General features: G+C 41.8%; 1 protein-coding gene across 1 annotated transcript in view; it reads left to right on the top strand.

Moving 5' to 3' along the window:
- The window catches only part of SLC25A24 (solute carrier family 25 member 24), a 306063-nt gene that overhangs the window by 104650 nt on the left and 179488 nt on the right, over window positions 1–21925 (top strand). Inside the window, exons 3-4 of the mRNA XM_086953894.1 lie at window positions 10639–10726; window positions 20705–20816. Coding sequence (XP_086810020.1) covers window positions 10639–10726; window positions 20705–20816 — 200 coding nt within the window. The remainder of the gene's footprint in view (window positions 1–10638; window positions 10727–20704; window positions 20817–21925) is intronic.

Raw genomic sequence — 21925 nt, 5'->3', positions numbered from 1 at the left:
TGCGTTGGTTTAAATAAACAAACCGTGCTCAATGTATTTCATTCAGATTGATTTCACAATATTTGGTTACTTGCTTAAGTGTGATAGAAGACAGTGCTTTATGCTTAACCAATGGCAGTGCTTGGCTCATGAAAAAACAAGTATTGATAACGTCAATGACTTTGATGCTGTTTAGCTTCTGCAAAAAGAGGTGGAGAGTGCTTTTTGCTGATGCTGTTCAGCATTGACCGAAAAAGCTCGATGATATTTACATTAGCATGCATCATCACGCATCATTGGAGCATTCGTCATGACGCTATGGCAGCCAGTGTACTAATGCATTGTGACGTATATGTGTGGTGAGTTGGAAGTGCACAGGTTCTTAAAGTAGACAAACCGTGATGGGAGAGACTGGGGAGCAACGGAGGAACAGATGGAGAGAAGCCAATGTGGTGAGAGCAACATGGAGTGGAGATTTGAGGAGGAGGATGGGGGAACGTGTGGTGGCACACTACTTATTTCGTTCTGTAATACCCCAAGTAACGTTTTATTACAAACAATAGACTCCACGGAATATGAACATATTACGATTAGCTGGTTATTCGGAGTTCTTGAAAGGTCGACATTGAGCATACCGTTCGATAGATTTTTGGGTTAGACACCCAGTAACAGTATGAGTCACTGTCTGCCCTAAAATCCTCAGACAATATGTAGCTTCCTAAAAAATGACTCTTAAATAAATGCTCGTTTGTGCTTCACGTGAAGTTATTGATGATATTCCGTGTAACCCTTTTTTTCTTCATGTACTGCTGTTTCTCTGACATCACTGTGTTTGGCAAGGGAGAATACAGCTCACTTTTTATTAAGTCTTTTAGTGTGAAGTGTTCTGATTTGAGGAATACATCATATTGAGGCTAGAAACGGTTTCATTATTTTTATTCCCCTTTGAAAATTAACTTAATTTGGAGTTGGATACAGAACAGATGCTGGGAACAGTAGAAAGAGAAATGATAGCACCACAGCTACAAACAGAACACGTGTAAACTGCTCTTACTCCAAAGACGAGCCCTGCCATACTATAAGTTCAGGAGGGGTGAAGAGCAGTCCACTTACACCAACCCGGTACAAAAGGGGGTGGTGATGGACGGAGCATCTGAACCAATCAAACACTCACACCTAGTCAACAGATCTGTGTTTAATCCATCACCGATCTTTAGCCCACTCTGCCATCCCAGTTCAGACATGGCCATATGCAAATCAGTCTGACCCTGTGCCTCATGGGAACAGTCCAGCCCGAACTGCCAAGCCATGCCTTCCCTGGACCGGAAACAAGCTTCCGAGGACCGGTTTCTGGCATTTCAGCCGTCTTCAGCCGGGCTTGCTTGAATCCAGTGGCGAAGTGAGAAAGGGACTCACGTCTGAGCATACCCTGCCAATTTATGGCGAACAAAACGGTACAAAAGGGGGTGGTGATGGACGGAGCATCTGAACCAATCAAACACTCACACCTAGTCAACAGATCTGGGTTTAATCCATTACCGTTCTTTAGCCCACTCTGCCACCCCAGTTCAGACATGGCCATATGCAAATCAGTCTGACCCTGTGCCTCGTGGGAACAGCCCAGCCCGAACTGCCAAGCCATGCCTTCCCTGGACCGGAAACAAGCTTCCGAGGACCGGTTTCTGGCATTTCAGCCGTCTTCAGCCCAGCCCTCAGAAGCTTGTTTCCGGTCCAGGGAAGACCTGGCTTGGCAGTTAGGGCTGGACTGTTTTCCCATGAGGCACAGGGTCAAGGCTGATTTGCATATGGCCATGTCTGAACTGGGGTGGTGTGGAGTGCAAAAAAACGATGGATTTAGGCCTAGTACTGGGGTGAATGTATGACCTTGTTCTGCATTCTGTCCATCAACTGTTTTTGCACTTACACCAACCAGCACGTCAGATTGCCACTATCAAAAATGTTCTCCGATAACTAGGTCTGAATAAGGAGCACTATTTCACACCTATCCAAAAACCCCTAACAAAGCTAGTTAGTGCGGCTTTTTAATGCTTTTTTTTATTTTTAAGAAAGTGCTTCCTGGTTGATTGATTGTTGTGCGAGTGTGGTTGTCCAGGTCAGTGACAGATTGAATGTAATTGAACTCCAATAAAAAATTATGACACAAAAAGAGGGCAAAGAGTGAATTACGGATTACCAGAGGAATGGTTTAGTGTATGTGTGAATGAGTAACTCTTAGTTGGATGAATGGAGGTGTGAATAATTGGATGCCCGGGTGGGCATGGTAACGAAGCGTCACAGATTTCCCGCATTGTCCCGGCTTCCCAACGCTTTTTAATATTTTAAATACATGTCCCACCCATTTTGGGACAAAGATGAAGTCTTCATGGAAAGGAGAATTAAAAGGAATGCTTTCCTTTCCAGGGGTGACTCTAAAGTCCTAACTAATGTAAGTGAGGCAATGCATGACGACGTTAGAATTCATTGCTTTAAATGGGCCGGTACTCACCAGTACTGAGTACCAGCACTTGTCATTTTTAGCGAGCTGAGCACTGGCACATCTCCACTGCCAAGGAGAATACCGGTACGCAAGAAATGTTCGCTCATTGCTGCTAGTGCTGCTGAGCTCGAGGCAGTCAGAGTGGAACAGATCTTGACATCCGAAGCGCCTCTCTAGCCCTTAGCTGAGCCACCGCTGAACCATTCAGCAGCGGCTCATTTGCATTATGCACAGAATGTGGGATGTCGGGATGTTGGAGATTTCACCATCCTACTGTGTCTGAGAGTAGTTCCCATCCAGGCCCTGCTCTGTCACTGACATTTGCACCGTTGCTGCGACGTAACTAAGGAATAATACAAAGGGAGCCTTGTGTGTATTTGTCTGCTTATGTGTTCGTGTTTGCCTGATATAGTGTATGTTTGTCAGAGAAATTAGATCATAGAGGAAGAGGGTCGGTACACTGAAAGGGTATTTGAAAAGAAACGTGTGGAATGCTCGTTTCTGTGTGTGTGTGCGCACTTTACAAGATCTAAGGACTTCACTCAAGTCAAGCAAGTAGGAAGAGTATGACATTAGGAGGCTGCAAATATTACAACAAGGAAACATTAACATTTCGTGTTTACCCTTCCTTTCATGTAATGAGTTAACACGTTTTATTTAGATTAATACATTTCTCACGTGTTTTGGTCTGACCTGCAAGTGGTGTCTGAGACTCAACTAGCGCAACTTTTTTTTTGGGGGGTGGGAGGGTTCATAAAAAATTTTTTTGGGGGGGGGGGGGGGTCTTCAAGCAATAGGCAGAGTAGAGATCCAGGGGTTCTAAGAAGGGTTGAAAAAACAACAAAGCTTTGTTAGGAAGTAATTGGTCTTTTAAAGACCTGTGAAGTACTCAGTGCGGCTGCGATAAGACGGACGCCAGACCCGCCAGTCTACAACAGCTCAAAAACTGTCTTTGTGTAGCTGTCTCAGCCCGGGCTGACACACCGAAGGGGGGATGGAGGGGGGCTGTAGCCCTTTGAGCCTAATGGGCGTTGCGAGTCTGAGTGGTGTAGAACTTATTATTAATGATGCCATGCCAGCATCTCGTTGGTTATGGGATGCACTGCATATTAGCCTGAAAGTGCGAATAGTACTGGAGATGGCTTGGATGCTCTCATAGTTTACAAGCTCCTTCCATTATGATTTAGTGCTTGTTCCAAACAAGTCTTCACACCACCCTTTCTTAGCATATGTAGCTGTTAATCTGCACATATCCTAAGTTTGAGACTACTATCATGGGCAGTTCAAGGGCAAAATGAATACTCAATAGAAGTGTCTTTGTATCGGTATGTTTTGCTCCGCCTCTAACCCCAACCACTAACCACACCCCTAACTCAATTTAGTGAGTACCTGCACTTATATTTTCCCATTTAAATCACTGTCTTAGGTGCAAGCTTCCAGCGGAGGGGAGATCGAGTGGGGAAGAGAGCCAATGGTGTAACGAAAGCCAGTACAGCCACCGCGGTGCGAGGGCCTTGCGTAACTGGCAGGCCCCTGGACAGAGAGCTTCGGAGTGGATTCGGAGCATGGGAGGCTCCCCTGCATGTGCTTTACAGGGGGGACCACTCAAGTTTTGTTACGCCACTGAAGAGAGGAGGGGGGCTTAGGATGGCAGTCCAGTTACAGCTGGTATTATGTAACTGTACGCTTGTAAATGTGTGCCTGTATATGTAGACACACATTTACAAATATATAACCTACTGGTGGATGCCAGTAGGTAGGTATAGTTAGGACCTAGTTTTCACAGAACAAGCGTTTTTTGTTTGGCTAATAACTTTGGAGCCACTTGACAAATCTTCACAAAATTTTCAAAAGTAGTACGCCAATCACTTCAGCTGCTCAAAACAAAGGGGCAGTCCCAAAACGCGTTTTCTCCATGTAATTTCCCGTGGTGATTTTTGACATGACTACAGCCCAAACCAATGCATGGAATTGCACCAAATTTGGCAGAAAGCTAGCTATTGGTCCAGAAAGAGCCCTTTTTGTACATTTGGTGTAACTCCATTCAGTAGTTTTGGCGTTATTAAAGAAAAAAGAAATATATATTTCTGGGCAGAGCCTCCACACAAATCTCATGGTGAGATCTAATTGGCTGCCAACACTTCAACCAGGAAATGTTGCCAGCCATCTTGGGTCTCGGGGTCAGCCGGTTGTGAATTTATCACCTGCTGGACGTAATCTACAAATTGCGCATGTGAGGAAGTGAAACAAGTGAGCTCTTCCATGATACATACACGGTTGTTTAACCACATGGCTGCTGCGGGGATTTTTCCCCAGTGCTGGGAATTACCATTTTGCTGCTTTCATGACGAGCTCAGCTCGTCATCAGCACACGACACCCGTGGGTGATGACGAGCTGAGCTCGTCATCAGCATCGAAAGGGTTAACAGACCAATGGTTTTAGAAATTTATTATTCAAAAGTATAAAATATGCAATGGATAGATCTTTTTTACTTTTTTTTTTACATAAACATTATCATTGTGTATACATACTATAAAGAGAAAACATATAAAAAATAATGAACACATAATAGTTTGAAGAGCACCATCAACAACACTGTAAAGGAATAACATCTTAAACATAAGACGATTAACAAAACATGTGAAGATTTAAGACAATATAGAAAAAGGTATATAGATGGACAATAACAGTTATGACAAAAGCAAAGAGGCACAAGCAAGCAAACAATACTCAGTATGTCAAAATCATTAATACAGATTTCAGTAGAAAAGCGCCAGCGCTGGTTTCGGAAGTAACTGGAGAAGGAGAATTCCTTCATCAGGGCGCTGTGAATACAGATTGTTCAATGGCAGGGGGGCATCTGTAATAAATACACACTCTCTGGTAATGGTATACAGGGTGCTCAACCAATGCACCCAAAGGTCTGCGGTACAAAAAACATCATAGAGAAAAGAAAAAAGTTCAATCAATAATGAGTAGGGCACAAGGAACTGGAGCCAAACCGGGACAAGGTGAAGAGTATGAATGCATCACCAGTTGTATGTGTAATAGGGAAAGAGAAAAAAGGTCGGAATGCGTGGACAATCATGCTGTGCGTACTACTACTACTGACCAATTCGTTTCGGGGGAGTTCAGCAGCTCATCCTGCCCTACGTAAAACAACAAAACACAGTCCAGTCGGGGCGAACCTGCCTGCTCCCATCAAAGCATAATAGAACTTGCATATGCTGCTGTGTGCCGCCTGCTTTGTGTCACTGTAACCCAGTGGTTCCCAAACTTTTTCAACCCGAGGCTCCCTTGACCCATTGGACATTGCCTGTGGCTCCACACTGTTACTTTCTGATGGAGGGTGGGGTGGATGTAAACTCTGCCTCCTGAGTACCTGCATTTTGCTCCCTGAAAATAATTGGAATGAAGCTGATGAAGGTATAATCCTATACGCAGGGTGTTTTGTATTACTAAGGCGAGGCCTCTAATAAAATATTCCTAGTTCACTTCTTTGCCCATGCCTTTTCAAGAGTACCCTCTCAAACTTTTTTTTTTATCCCACTTACAGTCCTAGATAGCACCCCTATGCATTTAAGCCCCATTGCCAAAGTGTTTCTGCGCTTCAAGAATATTTGTTTGCACTCCATTTCCACCTATGTTATACGTGTCAACACACCTGTCTCTGCAGCGTGACTCACGATTTTTTTAAACCACATACAGCTTTATTTTTGTTGTATCCCCCCTAAAATTGCCTCCAAATAAAAGCAAGTAAAATATATTCCTTTGATTTTTTTTAAAGGTCCCTCTTTCTTGCTCCCAAATGTTGGCTTTATGCTGTATATGGTGTTTTACTTCCCTGTTCTCAAGGAGAGAGCAGGCCTGTCTGGAAATGTGTGTGTACTGAAAGAAATGTGTACAGGAAATACCTATAATTCAAACACAAATGTTAATACTTAGTGTGTTAAATAGACAGGACAACTGTACTTTCCTGATAACTTGCATTGGTTTAAAATGCCTTTGGAAAAAAGCAAAACTATTAACGAGTTCAACAAGATAATTCAGGCATCTTCCACTTACTTTGGGAGTGTTGGAACGTGGGGATGCAGTGAAATAGGGTGGTCATCTCCCTCGATATGTCATCAATTAAGCCCTATGTTTACAGCTTTAGGCATGTCACAAATCATTAACATCCTGCGTTTAAATCTAATTAGTTTAACTGAAGGCAACAGACCCTTCAACATTAAATGTATTAAAGTGCTTGGTGCGCGCCTCCCCTGGCTAGGTTTGACGGCTCCCCAGGGAGCCACGGCGCACAGTTTGGGAACCACTGCTGTAACCTCACGAAAAATTAGACTCTACAAAGCTTGTAAACAGATAATACACTAAGCTTTTTAGTAAGTTGATTTGCATGACAATCTTTTTTCATGCGATAAAGCGGTAACTCTACTTAAAATACGTTGATGTAACTCGAGATATGGGACGCTTGGCGGGGCTAAACATCCTTCCCCTACGGCATACCCTGTGTCTTTCAGAGATACCTGCTTGAAGGCGGTCTACCTATACAGAATGTTTGCCTGTATCTGCTCCAGCCCTACTGGTCTTTCAGATGCAGTGGCGTAGCACAAAATGATAACCCTCTCACCCCTACCTGCAGGTTGTGATGAGGGGCTGATTAGGGGCCCCCTTGAAGGTTTGGGGTCCCCCTTGAAGGGTTAGGGTTTCCCCGGTGCTGTAGGGGCCTGTGTCACACCCCTGTTCAGATGTACTGCTCTGACTTGTGTCTGGCTGCTTCAGCTCTACCTCTGTTCAGAGGAACTGGCCAGCATGCAACTGACCCTACCTCAGCCCGTCCCATGTTGAAGGGGCAGTGATGGGTGGCACCAGAATGAATGAAACAAGGTTTTTGTTTTGTGCTTGATCATTTCTTCTTTTGATGTCTCTTGTCTCAGGGGGCATGAAAACCGCAGCAGTGACTCCAGCTTGCAGCCAACCCTGCTCTTTACACTTCTAACTTTTCAGCAGCAAATTGAAGTCTTTTAAGCACTACTAATTGGACAAGGGGTCAACCCTATGGTGTCATGTGGGAAAGGTTCTGTGCTGGCACCTTCACTAATGCAGGCATTTTGGTGACTCAATACTCATCCACTGCCCTGATCTTCCTAACCACTCACAGAGGCACTTTGTCCTGACTCTTTGCCGCAGCCTTTCCGGCCTTCCTGTAATCAATCTCGTTTCGTGAAAGACCAATGTAGCAAATGTGTCTGCATTCCTGTGCCACAGCTGATGCTACGAGTGGGGGCATCACCTTTGACTGCCATGTATCTGGTGTAAGGCCTATCCAGTGTCTTTTGAAAGCAACACTGTCCAATATTGTATCATGTGAGTTTCCACCCAGCCAGTAACACGAGGATCAGTCATGCTTATGAAACCGCTGTGACAAAGAGGGTATTGGCAAGCAGGGGTCTCGCGCTATCCCACACCCAGTTCTGGGTTTCACTTTGCATTGTGGTCTTTGCAGTCCCACATCTATAAAAGTGGAAAGGAAATTATTAACTGCAAGCAAAGTTTGACTGTCAATTACTGAATGATAACATGGAGTGCATAGTGTACAGTTTCAAGGTGATTCGTCAAGTGGCGGCCGAGAAAAAGGGGGCGGGGGAGTCCCATCACACGCCTTTCCCATGCAATCTCCTATATGGATTTAAGACCTGACCACAGCACGAACTGCTGAACGGAATTGCAATAAATTTGGCTGAAAGCTAGATCTTGGTCCTGAAAGATCTTTTTGTATTTTGATCTAAATCTGTTCAGTAGTTTTGGTGTTATCTATACAAAAAGATTTATTGATATCGAAGGACACGGATCCATTATAGTGGATCCACAGATCCAGGTGCCAACTGCAGTGCCATGATTGGCTGTCGGCAACCTGAGAGGAAAGTTGTGGCCACCATTTTGAAAAAAAGTTTTATAGAGTGTTTGGCTTTTATTTTTTGGAACAAAATTAACCACAGTAATTAAAGAAGTATGGGAAGGCAAGTTGTAGAAATCAACTGGCTTTCGTCTTTATGAATAGTGGAACGATGAGGAGAAAGAAAAAGAACAGGTGTGTTTGTTGACAGCATCCATGTAGTGCGCAACAGAAGACCGATTCAGTCCCACAGGAAAATTACGCTTCACACATTGAGTGACCATCTCCGATAGTTTGTGTGCTACACCAGGGATAGTAATCTTTTGCTGAGATGCTGATCGTCCCACAGATAGTCCAGCTGTTGAGGATGCTCCATCTGCTTTACTCTCCGTCATCATCCTGTGATAAGTACGGAAATAAATGTCCTTAAGATGTTTCTACATCAACAAAGTACTGTTGGAATATTTTTTCCCTTTTCCATGTAATAGTTTGTCACATGTTGCACTCAACAATTTTTGCAACAATTTTTTTTTCTCCCGATGGTATGGATGCTTCCACATCTCGGACTCCTTCAGAGGCGGCAAATCTTCTTCTTCATTGTGGTGTTCTCCTTCTGTCATGTTTTGTGAACAGGTTATGTTGGTTTTGAAAATATCATCTGTTGCAAGAGGTCAAAAGATCAATGGAGCTCTGGTTTTCAGTGTATAAAGAGATGTAAAAGCCAGATAACTGGTTTAGGGTGTGTTTTATAAATTAGGATTAATTAGTTAACCACATTAATTTTAACAATTTAATTCATCCCTCTCAACCTGGCTTCAGAGCCTCCCACTCCACAGAAATCGCTTTACTTCTCGCAACTGAAACCTTGCAGAAAAGTGCAGATAAAGGCCATACTAGTGCAGCTTTCGACACTGTATCCCATAACTTACTTCTTCATAGACTAAGGCTTTGTGGGATTGGGGGCTCACTCTTTGCTGGTTGACCTCCTTTCTCGCAGCTTTGAAGTCTCTCAACATCTGCATAAATGCAAAAGTATTCTGCTCACACAAGGGATCCCGCTGGGCTCTATACTGAGCCCCCCTCTCTTCAATCTTTATATTGGCCCCTTGATGGAACTGTGGAAAAATACAAGGTAACCATTGTATAATATGCGGATGATACGCAATTGATTGACCTTATCTCAGGACATGGAGACAGCTGCCAACCAGTTCTCCTCTTGATTATGGGAGCTTGCGTCATGGATAGCCAACAATCGCCTTAAATTGAACAGCAATAAGACTGAAGTATTGATTGTGGGGAAAGCCTCCTCTATCTGGCTTTCGGCTCGGTGGGCCAACCCCTACCCCCAAAGAAGAAACCAAAAATCTTAGGGTCTGGTTTGATCCAAAACTTTCTTTTGAGAATCAAATCAGGAAAGTAGATGGAAAATGTTTTGGAACTCGTAAAGTCCTAGGAAAAATCCTAGACCTACTACCTCTCCCCGCTAGGAAAACTCTTGTACATGCTCTAGTCACATCTCAGATAGACTACTGCAATATACTATACCTAGGCACCGCTAAAAAATGTCTCCACAAACTTGAAATCATCCAGAATGCTGCCACTCGATTGGTCCTGCATTTGCCAGAAGATCATCCTCCTCCTCCAGAGCTCTAGACACCCTCCACTGGTTGCCAGTGGAAAAAAGGATCATCTATAAAGCCATGTGCTATTGCCACAGAATTCTGTGGAGTAGAGGTCCAAAGCTGTCTTCCCTATGTTAACCCCCAATATTTCTGCACGTAATCGGATGTTGAGGGAGCCCACCTGTTCAAAGTGCCCAAATTCCAAAGGGACAGGATTGGAGCGCGCTGCTTCGGCTATCTAGCAACAAAAAAGTGGAACACCTTACCGCTGACCCTGCGAGCTGAACCCACTGAAAGCATCTTTCGTAAAGAAACTGGTTATTTCACCCCTAATCCGAGATTCTCCATATGCCTTCCTGTACTCCTACTTCTTCCTTAGATGCTATCTCTGCTCTCCTTCTGGGGGGAGGGAGGGTCTGGATCCTAGCGCGGGGACACACCATTGAATGTAACCAGGCGCTCTACAAATAGTTATTATTAATCTCTGAGAAAAAGCAAAGTTTAAACTTAGTAAGACAGCATCACAACTGCCTCGAAGTGAAACTTTACATGCACTGCTCTGAAAAGTTTTTTTTCATTATTTGAGAACATATTTGGTACTTTCAGAAACTTATATTATCCACTCTTTTTTCAACTCTCGTAGGTACAATTGATGCCTCAGAAGTTGTCCAGTCACTCCGGGCGCTGGGTATGAACATTTCAGAAGAGCACGCAGGAAAGATTCTTAAAAGGTAAGACATTTTTTGTTTATAGTCTTTACCCTTTCACCAGTGTTCTATTGAAATTATGTGCCAAAGTTTATAAATTCCCCTGTGCATGATGATCCAGTAGTTTTCAAATACATTGTGGGCCATTCTGTTTCAAGATGTTTATGAAGTGCAAAATAACACCCTAAGAAGGGGAATTCTTGATACTGTTGAAAGTGCTCAAGCAAGGTCAGGATAAGACAAACCTGCTCCAAAAGCTATGTTGTTGACTCTTTTTAGAAAGAGAAGTATAAATTATGTATTTTGAGTGAAGTAACCAAATGTACGGCATTTAAGCACAAACACCTTACACCTTCCTGTTAGAGGAATATTTGCACCTGAAATGGGGACATTCGAAAATGAGATGGACAACATTGCTTCGAGAGATTGTCATGCAGATCATGAGTTTCAGTCCCAAGTTTCCAGGGTTTGACTAAGTTGTGCGTCCTAGTCTGTAGACAAACAGATTTTGTCCATCCAAGCATTCCTCGTCTATCGATCCAAGCGGTTAGTTGCTCACACATCCATTCGACCATACACTCGTATCAGCATTCCATCATCTGAGTTTGTTAATTTGAGTACTATTAGATTGGATAAGGTGTATGGCATTCTGAAATGGCAGAAGAGCAGTATGAAGCAAAATATAACATTTATGTTATTAAGGACAAGCTATTAGAACTGTTGAATGCTGCAGATCTGTTCAACATTGTTAAGGCTGTGACCATGATCACATTACTTCTATTAGAAGCAATTTCTAGGGCTTCTGTAATAACAAACCTTGTACTGCGGTCTACCTAGAAACAATCTTGCAGGTTGTGGAATGCCACAAAACCTAGATCATGAAAAGGCAAGTACACTGTCCAGAAATTAAAATGGAAATGACAATTGAAAAAATGATTGGTCGTTCAAGCAGAAGGGCCTTTCTATGCTCAAGTTCCATAAGGAGCAAGTTGTACCACAAAAAATCTATCAGATTCATTGGAGTTTATCCAAGCTTTGACTGCCTGAAGATATTACATTTTTTACTTCAAAGGCTGTAGGAGCTGCCAAGCAAGTACTGCTCCTAATCCATTGCTCTTTGCCAATTTATCCCCAAAACTGCATATCCAATATCCCTTTCCTACGGATTACTAGAGACTTCAGGACAATCCTATACGTCTGCTCATACCTGCTTTTCTCATCTTTTTCCTTGGCCCATAATTCTACAGGTTCCAGGTTTTAAATCCTATCCTGCAGTTCTGGTTCCTTTGCATTTTTGTCTAATCTGCTTATCTCTGTAGCAACCTAGACTAATGTATAAAGTCTTGCTCCACTGTTTGTCCATCTCCTGTTTTACACACAGATTTGTAGGTCTGCCTCCTTCCCTGTATCCCTTTCTAATTGGCCCATGTATCATTTCTCCTTCCTCTTGCCACCTTATCCCCAAGACTACACTTCTAATTCTTTTTCAGCTCGATAAGAAAAAGTGATGTACATGCTTGAGCTTCAGCCACTAAACCACAGAAAAAACTTGTAGAAGGCTTGCAATTTTGTTCATTAGCAAATCTGTGCCATTACAGAAGATAACCAACCCTATTCAAATTTCTTACCCTCAGCCCTAACGGAGAAGTCTGGCCAAAACATCATGTTACTTCTGAGGGCAATATGAAAATATTACGGTTAAGTTTTCATCTTATTGGGCCACGGCGCTAAGGTGAAATTTCAGACTTTAAGCACAGCAAAACTGGACTTTTAGTGCAGACTCCCCACTTCCTAGAAAGCCAACAAGAGATCCTACTGCTCTGATCTACTTTCACTTTGTTGCTGATGTCTAGTCCTTCACTGCTATCTGAAATCGTGTGTCTGGTCTTGCTCAGCTTCACAGTGCATTACAGAATACAAACAATAAATAGCTTCACTGTTCCTGTTATGTTGTCCAGCTTTGTAATTTGGACGCAAGGAAGGTTAGGTAACCCCATTCGTTAATTTCGAAATAACACAGTAAAAGCAACGGGCAAGAAAACTGGACCAGAAGACAAAACGCCTGTAAATGAGCACAAGAATATAGTGGAAGGTACATCAAACTCTTGAAGCAATTAAGTAGCTACTCCGAGTGAAAGTGAAAACCATTACTCAGAGTAATAAACTCTGACCAATTTTGTTTTGTCTTGCAGCCTCATAGTGCGGACACAAGGAATTTATTGAAACTCAGCAAATTTATTGACAACAAAAAACCTATGCGTTCCCAAAATAAACATTCAGAGAACAGGAATGCTTGAAGTAATCATTCCTATGCTGACAAATAGACAACTGAGTGGCTATTCAGTGAACTGTTACATCTTGAACTAATAATGCTCAAGATAGTGGTGTGAACATAAAATGGCTACTGTGCTCATAGAAAAAACAAGTAACTCAGAAAACAATGTTTTTTATGTTCACAAAACTGAACCTCTCTAAGTGCTAACCTGCTGACAACAGATAGTTTCATCTTGGTGTTCTTTGCTAGTTGGCAACTCATGGCCCTGACGGTATTTCACACACTGTGGCATGTTTACTACAATTGTTTGTTCAATGCTAATAGATTGATACTATTTTGGGTTCATTTGTTGAAGCACTAATTATTGTCCTAGCTAAACTGGATAAAAACCTTAAACTTGCAAGTCTTTTCAGACCTTATTCATTAATTATCCAATATTCACAAAATTCTTACCAAATAGGGCCCAGTGTACCAAATATGGGTGCAAATTCGGTAATCACAAAGTAAAAAAGTTTACGAACACCAGTGTTATGTGCAACATTCTAAACCCATTTTTACGAGGTGGAATTGTTTTTCTGACTCTCAAATTTGGTTTTGCGATCCATTCTGTGTCAAATTGATATATATCCTAGTTTATGACTACCATTTTTAGTTGCAAGCCATTGATCAGTTGCACAAACATCAATGGAGGTGATCACTTCTTCACAAAGTTGTCCCCTTGGGCCCCAGTACATTTCCACACAGAAAAGTTACCGTTACGTGCAAAATCAGAAACGCGTTGCAAAATGTTGGTTTGCAATTTACAACCTCTGTTTGTGAACTGTCTCTTAGTACATTGGACCAATACAATTTTAAAAGTGATCTGAGCCAGTTTTTCCTAATGATCAATTCTGTATTTGGAAAATAGTATATCATCCAGTAACACCAGTGCTTCCCAAACGTTTTTATACCACAAACGTTTACGACCCACCTAGCTTTTATGGGTTGTTTGTAAACGCCATGACCTTGACCATGCCCTTAAATATCTGACTGTGGCCAAGATAATGATCTGCACTGGAGTCTGAAACTGGGGAGCCGGCCTGTGGCATCCGTTCACTAAAATTGCAAGGCTTCTGAACATCTAGGAGTTGATATCAATGATTTTAGGAAATATAAGATACCCCTTTGGCAGCAGCGTATGGGGTAGGGCCTCATATCTATTTTTTTATTAAAATGAGGCTTAGTGATGCAGTTTGGACTCTATATATGTGTATATTTTATAGTTTTGTCTAGTGTGAACACGGCCCAAGTGTGAACACTTTACATGAGCACCAGATTACATTACAGTAAATCAGATTAGTATTGTTATAAACACTGTAGATTAAGTAATTTGCCCAGAATCAAAGGATGTTGAGCCAATGCCAGGACACAGCCCTGGTTCCCCAGATCCAAAATTGGCAGCTCTGGTTGTTTGACACATATATATTAATCAATGTATGTGTGAAAGTCATACACAAGTGATATGGTTGTCTCATGTATAGTGATCACATTCTCTGTTTAAATGTCTTTATGAAGTTATAAAAAAAACTGCAGCAACAAATACTGGAAGGTTTACACAGAGTTTTGCTTGGGAATTATTGTAAAGGTTTGTTTAAAAACTTTACTTAGGGATGAAACGCATAAGTGGCCGGTTCCCGGTGGAGCTGCACCGACAGCTATAAAGGAGACTGGCTCCGGCACAACGCCATGGCCGTCACCTCCCCAGCTGGACTTCTGACATCTGTCTTGTTTCTTCCCTGCTGCTGCTTCTTTTCTTTGTTTTCCCGTTGAGACCTAGCCGTTTGGCTGATGCCCGGTGGAGCTACCCGATAGCTAAAGAGGAGATGGACTGGGGACTTCCCCCTCGGTCGTCACCTACCCAGCCGGACTTGGGGCAGGCCCACCTTTGTCTCTCCATTCTTTCGAACTCCTACCCCATTGTACCCCACCCACTTACCCCTCTAAACTCCATTTATTTTGTCTTCTACACTCTTGAAATGTTTTTCTAGTAACTGATGTAACGTGTACCTGAAGTAATTTTATAATTTCTGTTGAACCTTATGTAAAGCGCTCTGATACCTCCGGGTCTAGCCAGCGCTATATAAGTATTTAAAAAAAAATACTTCTTAGGGTTTACAGTAGAGCGGTTGGAACTTCAAAAGTGTGTTTAAGCCTTCCACAACTATTTACTTCACTCGTATTATCAAATGGCATACTTATTGTTCAACCTATTTGAAAGTGTCTCCTATATCATATGTGATTGCTGCATGTAGGGGGTTATAAAGGACAAGGCCTCTTAGGCCTGGCTAATGGTAGCCTGGGGGCAGGGTGTTCAGTAGATGCAGGGCTTGTATATGCAAACTAAAGCAGAGTAGACAGCAGACCGGTTAAAAATGTAATTGAATCAGATTAGAAGTGGGATAGGAAACCAACCACAAGGAAGGGGTGTGTGGGTTGGAAGGGACCCCTTGTAGTTTTTCTGCTCAGCCTTCCATTCACACATTACTAACAAAGTCTTGCGCATAGAAATAAAATCTGGGAGTGTGAGGGCTCTACCATTTGCAGTAAAAACAACTCGAGCAACAATGTAATGCACCTTTAATATGAGCTTGACCTCTTTTCTGATTTTAGCCAAGAAATCAAGACCTTTCTTTTCTCCCCTATATCTCCTCATACTCCTTCCCAAGCACGTCTTTCCTTGTTACCTACACTTGGATTGTAAATGTATAATTGCCACTCTTGACCTACTAAGTAGTCACCTGATATGTTGCTATCATTCATTCGCCAAACACTTGCATAGTGAGATGTTTGGAATCTCATGTGGCCCACACCCTTTTTTAAAACATATTTATATGTTAAATTGTGTAACTATATAATGCACATCTCAGCATGAACATCTTTTTTTAAATACGGTGTATTACATTGTAGTATGTATCATTTTTCCTATGTGTAGTCCTTTCTAAATTACCTACAGAAAAAGTGAATTGCTGTGAAAGCAGGAGAAAATAGGCTTAGCAGTCTTGGTGCACCCCACAGACAATCAATCCCCCAAGGTGCAACCTATATAAGATTTTGAAAAAGACTGGGCAGCGATCAAAATAAATTGCATCTTGAATTCTAGTAGGTCTTTTTTATTCAAAACTTTATTCAATTCATTAGAAAGGGTTGCATATAATAATTCTGTTTCCAATAATATTTAGTCTATCTTTGAATCCTCATAAAATAGTCTTGATTTCAGATCTTGGGTATAGAGCAGACTCTCTAGGTACAACCAACGCATATGTCATTTTTCTACCTCTTATTGAAGGCTCTACAATAAATTAGAATCAAATAATTTATCGATGCAATATCCTTTAGCTCATAAGGAATAAACATTATTCCTTAAACACTAGAAAACATATTTTTGGCAAAACAGTATAGCATCAGTTTACAAGCAGATGCTTAGGTTGGTTTACCTCTTTTGAAGACATTCTTCCCTGGACAGTAGCTGCTAATATGTTTGCGAACTAATTTACTAAACCTTGTTTATCAATTTTCAGATGATCCGGGATAAATGGAGTGGTCATCAGTCTGTACCCAAGATCCGAGTGATATTCCAGATTCTGTTCTGCACACAAAATAGCAGCTTGAGTGCAAGTTAATTTCTTTATTTTTTTCACTCTTGCACTTCATCCCTTCGATGCAGAAAACACAAGTGATTGGAGCATTTACGCTATTGTATCTTGTTTGTATGGCTATGTGAAGTTGGGATTCTAAAGCTGCAATATATAGAGAACATGGTGGTCAGATGGCTTGTTTCTTCTAAAACTTTGATCATGTATTAGAAGCGGTGCCTCGCTGCTGTTCAAGGTGCTCTGCTTGGTTCTTGAAGCCCATTGCAAAGTGGACTAATTTTCATGTCTGACCTGTTGTTGGCAAACATACCATTTGGTCTCCGGCAACACAGTTCACAGGCCATGCACAGAGACTTGCCTGATTGCTGAAAAGCCACATGATTATTGCAATTGTGATGTTCTGTACTCCGATGTAACCCTACACCACCTTCTTTAATCTAGGACTTGTCCACGTCTACCTGGAGAGTCAAGGAGACCTGGGAGACCAACGTTTAGAAGAGCCTGAGTATTTAATTTCTTGGTTAGTTGGCAACATGAGCACCCTTCTATTAGTTGGTTCTCTCTGCAAGTTTACTGCTTAGCAGAAAACACAAAGTTCTTGAAGCTGAAGTGGACAATGAAGGGGAGGCAATATGGGATTGATGCCATTTTAGGTCGTCCATCACTTGATTATTTTGGCGAATGTACATAGCATGTCACTGAAAGTGGTTAGGTGAGAGATGGGGGTGCCAACAAGCGTTACCTTCATCCAGGCTTCAGAAGACCATGTCTTCAAACCGGTCTTCTAACCTGTCTTCTGGATTCTGTTTTGGAAATGTATTTTGATTTTCCTGTGTTGGGATAGCGGACACCATGCAGCCTGGGTTTTTGTGCTATGTGTGATCTGAGAGATTGCTGTTGATGACAAATCTGGTGGCTTGGCATTAATTGAGAGTTGTGTGAAGTCATCCAGGTTCATGTTGGAGATCCTTTTTTGAACCTGGTCTCCGATGGTTCTGCTGGCCATGAGGTTGAACTCTGAGTTGGTGTTTGAGGGTTACTGATACCTTAAACCTTCAAGCTTAGATTATGGGCAAGGCAATGTATTGAGACTATTGTTTCTGCTTATTTAGACCCAAATGTACTGCTGGGTATCATTGCTATACTTGTGCATTTTGTTATTTTTTGTGTCCGGGGATCTGGACATTTGTCCTTAGACTGAAGATAATGTGGGAAAGGATGTATTCTTGGTACACTTCCCTTGTCATTGGACTATGCTGGGATCTGTAGGTGTTCATCATTCGAGGCGGACAGAAGGCTATTAGTTGTTTCTTAATCATTGCAACAAAAAGAAATTGAATTCCATTCATATCTAGGAATACTTCAGAGCTTGATTGTTGTCTGTCGAATTAAGTTGATGGGCCAAAGTAGCCAGGATTTCCACTTTTGGCACATTTTGAGCATCGTCTGCAACCTGAATTTTCCGTGTCTCAGTGCTCCAGCATGTTGTGAAATCCAGATGGTTAGTTGTGTATGAGATAATTTTATTTCGTGCAGCTGGATGGAGGCTACTATTTTCCTTTTTAAAGTATTTCTCCAAGGAAGGGTGTAGACATGTGATGAGTTCCTAATTAATAATGTTATCTGTATCGAGCGATATATACAGGTTAAATAAATGTATTATTAAATATTGGAAGATTCATGAGAAGGGGAATTTTGATTCTATGTTGAGTAAAAGGTTTAAGAGGCTTTCACTTAAAGGGAATTTCATGTTCCAAAAAAGGATTAGAGTCATCTTCCTAAGAGATGGTTTTTAAAACTACTGCAGGTGTTTGAAAGGTCAGTGTGTGTCAGTGGATTTAGCTTGTTTCTTTGAGTGTGTTGTGAGGTGCATGCTGGACGCACAATGGTGGTTTTTTTTCATTTTTGACAACACCTAACCTGAATTTTCAGTGACCACCGAAATCTGAACCTTTTGCTGAAGCCAAAAGGCGTGTGATGGTTGTGGCTGTTCCACTCCATGGCTGACCTGGTCTGTATGTTTCGCGTGAAATCTGATGCCATTTGTTGTCTGGAGGTGCATGTTGCAGCATCTCTGTGATTGTCACCATGTTTGTGCCTGTGATCCTACGAGTCAGTTCGAGAGGTCAGTGCTACAATTGCAGATTAGTTGTGGGTGATGTTTGCTAGCTGCAAGGGAGACTCATTTGTTGTGCTGGATGTGTGATGTCTATGATTCGATGCAGTCCTTAAATGACTTGAGCCTAAATAAGTACTGGTGCCTACATAAATAAGGATTTTTCTATAACACACTAATATTGCCTTAATTGCATTGCATTGCTTTCAACTGCAACGTGTGCACGTTTGGCGATTCCATTGCGGGAGCGAGCTTTGACACCATATGTTTGTAATTAACTTGCAAACATATGGTGCCCCTACTCACTCCCGCAAGAGCAACACTCTGCAAGTCTTTTTTTTTTGGGCTGGCGCTTGCTCTCGCGCAGACCACTCGCAGGACGCTGCATTCCTTAAATTCCTTGTTTGATCTTTAGTTGCAATAGTTTGAAAATGAGCAATTCAGTTCTTGCTCTCCATCTACCAGCCTGTGTTGTTGTTTTTACTTGAACCCTTGTTCTTTAAACACTGAATATATCCAAAAATTAGTTTCTCTGTCGTCAGTGTGTGCTGCCCCTTGATCTTATGGGTTATGCGTTTCAACTCTGTATTATTTAAGTCCCGACTATATTACAACAACTATGATTCCAATTTCAATATTTTGCGGCATGACGGCTATAAATTCACATGTGTGGTCTCAGTCTGCCATCTAGTAGTAAAGTCCAGAATGTTTCCACATGTTTTGTCACATCTGTGCACGTCCACAGAAGGCGCTGGCAATAGACAGATTAGATTGTCAGGGGATCAACAGAAGCTCCACAATCTTCTTTGATTCAACTTAATTCACGGTTTTGTCTGGGCTTTCAAGTGAGGAAATCAGCTGCACAGTATTTTCCGGCTTCTACTTCGAGAAACTGAGTCATGCTCATGACGACAACCCAGTGCTTTGGATGACGACTTGGCTCCCAATTAACAGTCAATTATGGGGTGTGTTGTTTTTGGCTATTTTGATTTCCTTCTCGGACGTGGAGGACACAACTTTCAAGTTTTGGTATAAGAGCTCTTAGAAGATGACACATTCAGGCGACGCTTAGATTACGTTCACTCATCCAGAGGCGCAACTAGAGACAAATTTCGGGAGGGACTAAGGAAAATTTTCGGGAGGGCTAATTCTTCCAGCAATAGGCAGTGGAGATGCTGGGGCTCTAGAAGGAGTGTAAAAACACAGCCTCATTAACAAGCAAATGGTATTTTAAAGACCTGTAAATTACACGGGTGCAGCTGTGTGTGCCCTGGAAGCTGTCTCAGCTGGGCTGCCACAGACGACGAGAGGGAGCTGAAGCCCTTTGAGCCCAGTGGGTGTTGCGCGCCTGCTGTTATCAAATCGGGAAGAGGGTGTCGTCTGAAGGCTATATTACCGACTTTGGAGCTGGGAAACCAAGGTTTGAGCCTCTAGGTCGCGTCCACATCCTGTGATTCTAGGCAAATCACTTAATCTCCCCATGCCTACCAAAACAAGCATTTGCAATGCAATAGTCTCGCATTTACGCGAGTTTGAGCTATTGGCAGTGTAAATGACAATGCCTTTTTATTTATATTTTGGTTTATAAAACATAAATAAAAGGCATTGTCATTTACAATGCCAATAGCTTAAACTCGCGTAAATGCGAGACCTATTGCATTGCAAATCTTGTTTACTGTTGGAATCCAATCTGTTTTATGGTGATTACTAGAAAGCACAACACAACTCTTGTCTAAAGCTTAGCCTTGGATATAAAACAGGGGTTCTTCCTACCCCAACGTTCTCAATCATGACTACGGTCAGCGAATGCCTCTAGACTCACCCAGCCCAGTTTTAAATCACATTTACTGATAATACACGGATCTTTTGTCTGATGTGGTGCTCAAACATGGTGGCAAGTAGTAGTATATGTTTGAGAACTGAACGCTGCTTATTTATTAATGTGCCCATTGTTCACATGTTACTGTTTTCCTTTGCAGCATGGATGCTGATGGGACAATGTCTGTGGATTGGAACGAATGGCGAAACCATTTTTTGTTCAACACCGCTACTGACATTCAGGAAATAATTAGATACTGGAAACATTCTACTGTGAGTATGGCTTAGAAGTTGAAACGCCTTAATGATTTTACAGTTTGCAGCCATTGAATAGTCAATAGAAATGGAGACCTAGATCAATTTTGAGTTTAGTTTAACCCCTTCGCTGCTCATGACGAGCTTAGCTCGTCATGCAGTACACTGGTCGTGTGCTCATGACGAGCTGAGCTCGTCATGAACAATGGGAAATCAGGAAATGCAGCGCGGCGGGGGAAAACCTCTAGCAGCCAAGCTGTTAAGTAACATATAAAGATGTATTGAAAATTAATGGTAAAAATCATCAAAATTGATCAAGAGATTGTATTCATTAAAAATTAACCCATTCAAATTGTAAGACATGGCTGTCAAAATGTTTTATAAAAGTTAAAAGGTAACTGCATTTTAACTTTTATTAGAAGTACAATTTGTATACAAGTTTTTACACAAGTCCAATAATATGAAAGGAATCTAGCAACAGAAATGCTAAAGGAGTAATAATAGAAACCATGAACAAGCAAAAGTGTAAAAGCTAGAAAGATTATATCGTGCTGTGGTCTGTGGTTATTTTCAATAGTTGTTAATCTGTTCAGTCACATTTATTAAGATCAGTGTTTAACCTTCAGTTGACTCCCTCAAAAAATCTGTGTTGTTGATCATCATTGACGATAGAATAGATCATACCAAGTTCAGTGACCTTTGAGCAAGAGGTTTTTTACTCCTAAGCAATGCGACACTCCTGTAGTTAGCTCTTTCTTTCCAATCTACACCTAAAATGTTTTCAACCTTAGTAATTGTGTTAACCTATTGAGTCACTACGAAAAACGCTGACAATTCTCAGATCCTTTGCGGTCTGTAGATCTGGCCTGTTTACTTTGCAAAACACAATCTGTTGTGGGTATAGAGAGGTTAGCTTGTTAATGGGTTTGAATTATTTTCACAGGTGGACCCTCTATTTTCGTTCAGTCCTTCTTGTTGATTTGATTGCTCTGGGTGTGACTAATCCAAGGCAGAATAATGTCACTTGTCTTCCTAGACTAGAGGAATCGAGGATGGTTAAACATTCCTAAGAATACAAACCTATGAGGAAAAGGTGCGAGGAAGGGTAGATCAGCAAACCATATGAA

This window comes from Lissotriton vulgaris, chromosome 1_1 (genome assembly GCF_964263255.1).
Source record: "Lissotriton vulgaris chromosome 1_1, aLisVul1.2, whole genome shotgun sequence".
Classification (NCBI taxonomy): domain Eukaryota; kingdom Metazoa; phylum Chordata; class Amphibia; order Caudata; family Salamandridae; genus Lissotriton; species Lissotriton vulgaris.
The sequence above is the reverse complement of the archived record's forward strand: the minus strand, read 5'-3'. Positions and strand labels throughout refer to the sequence as shown.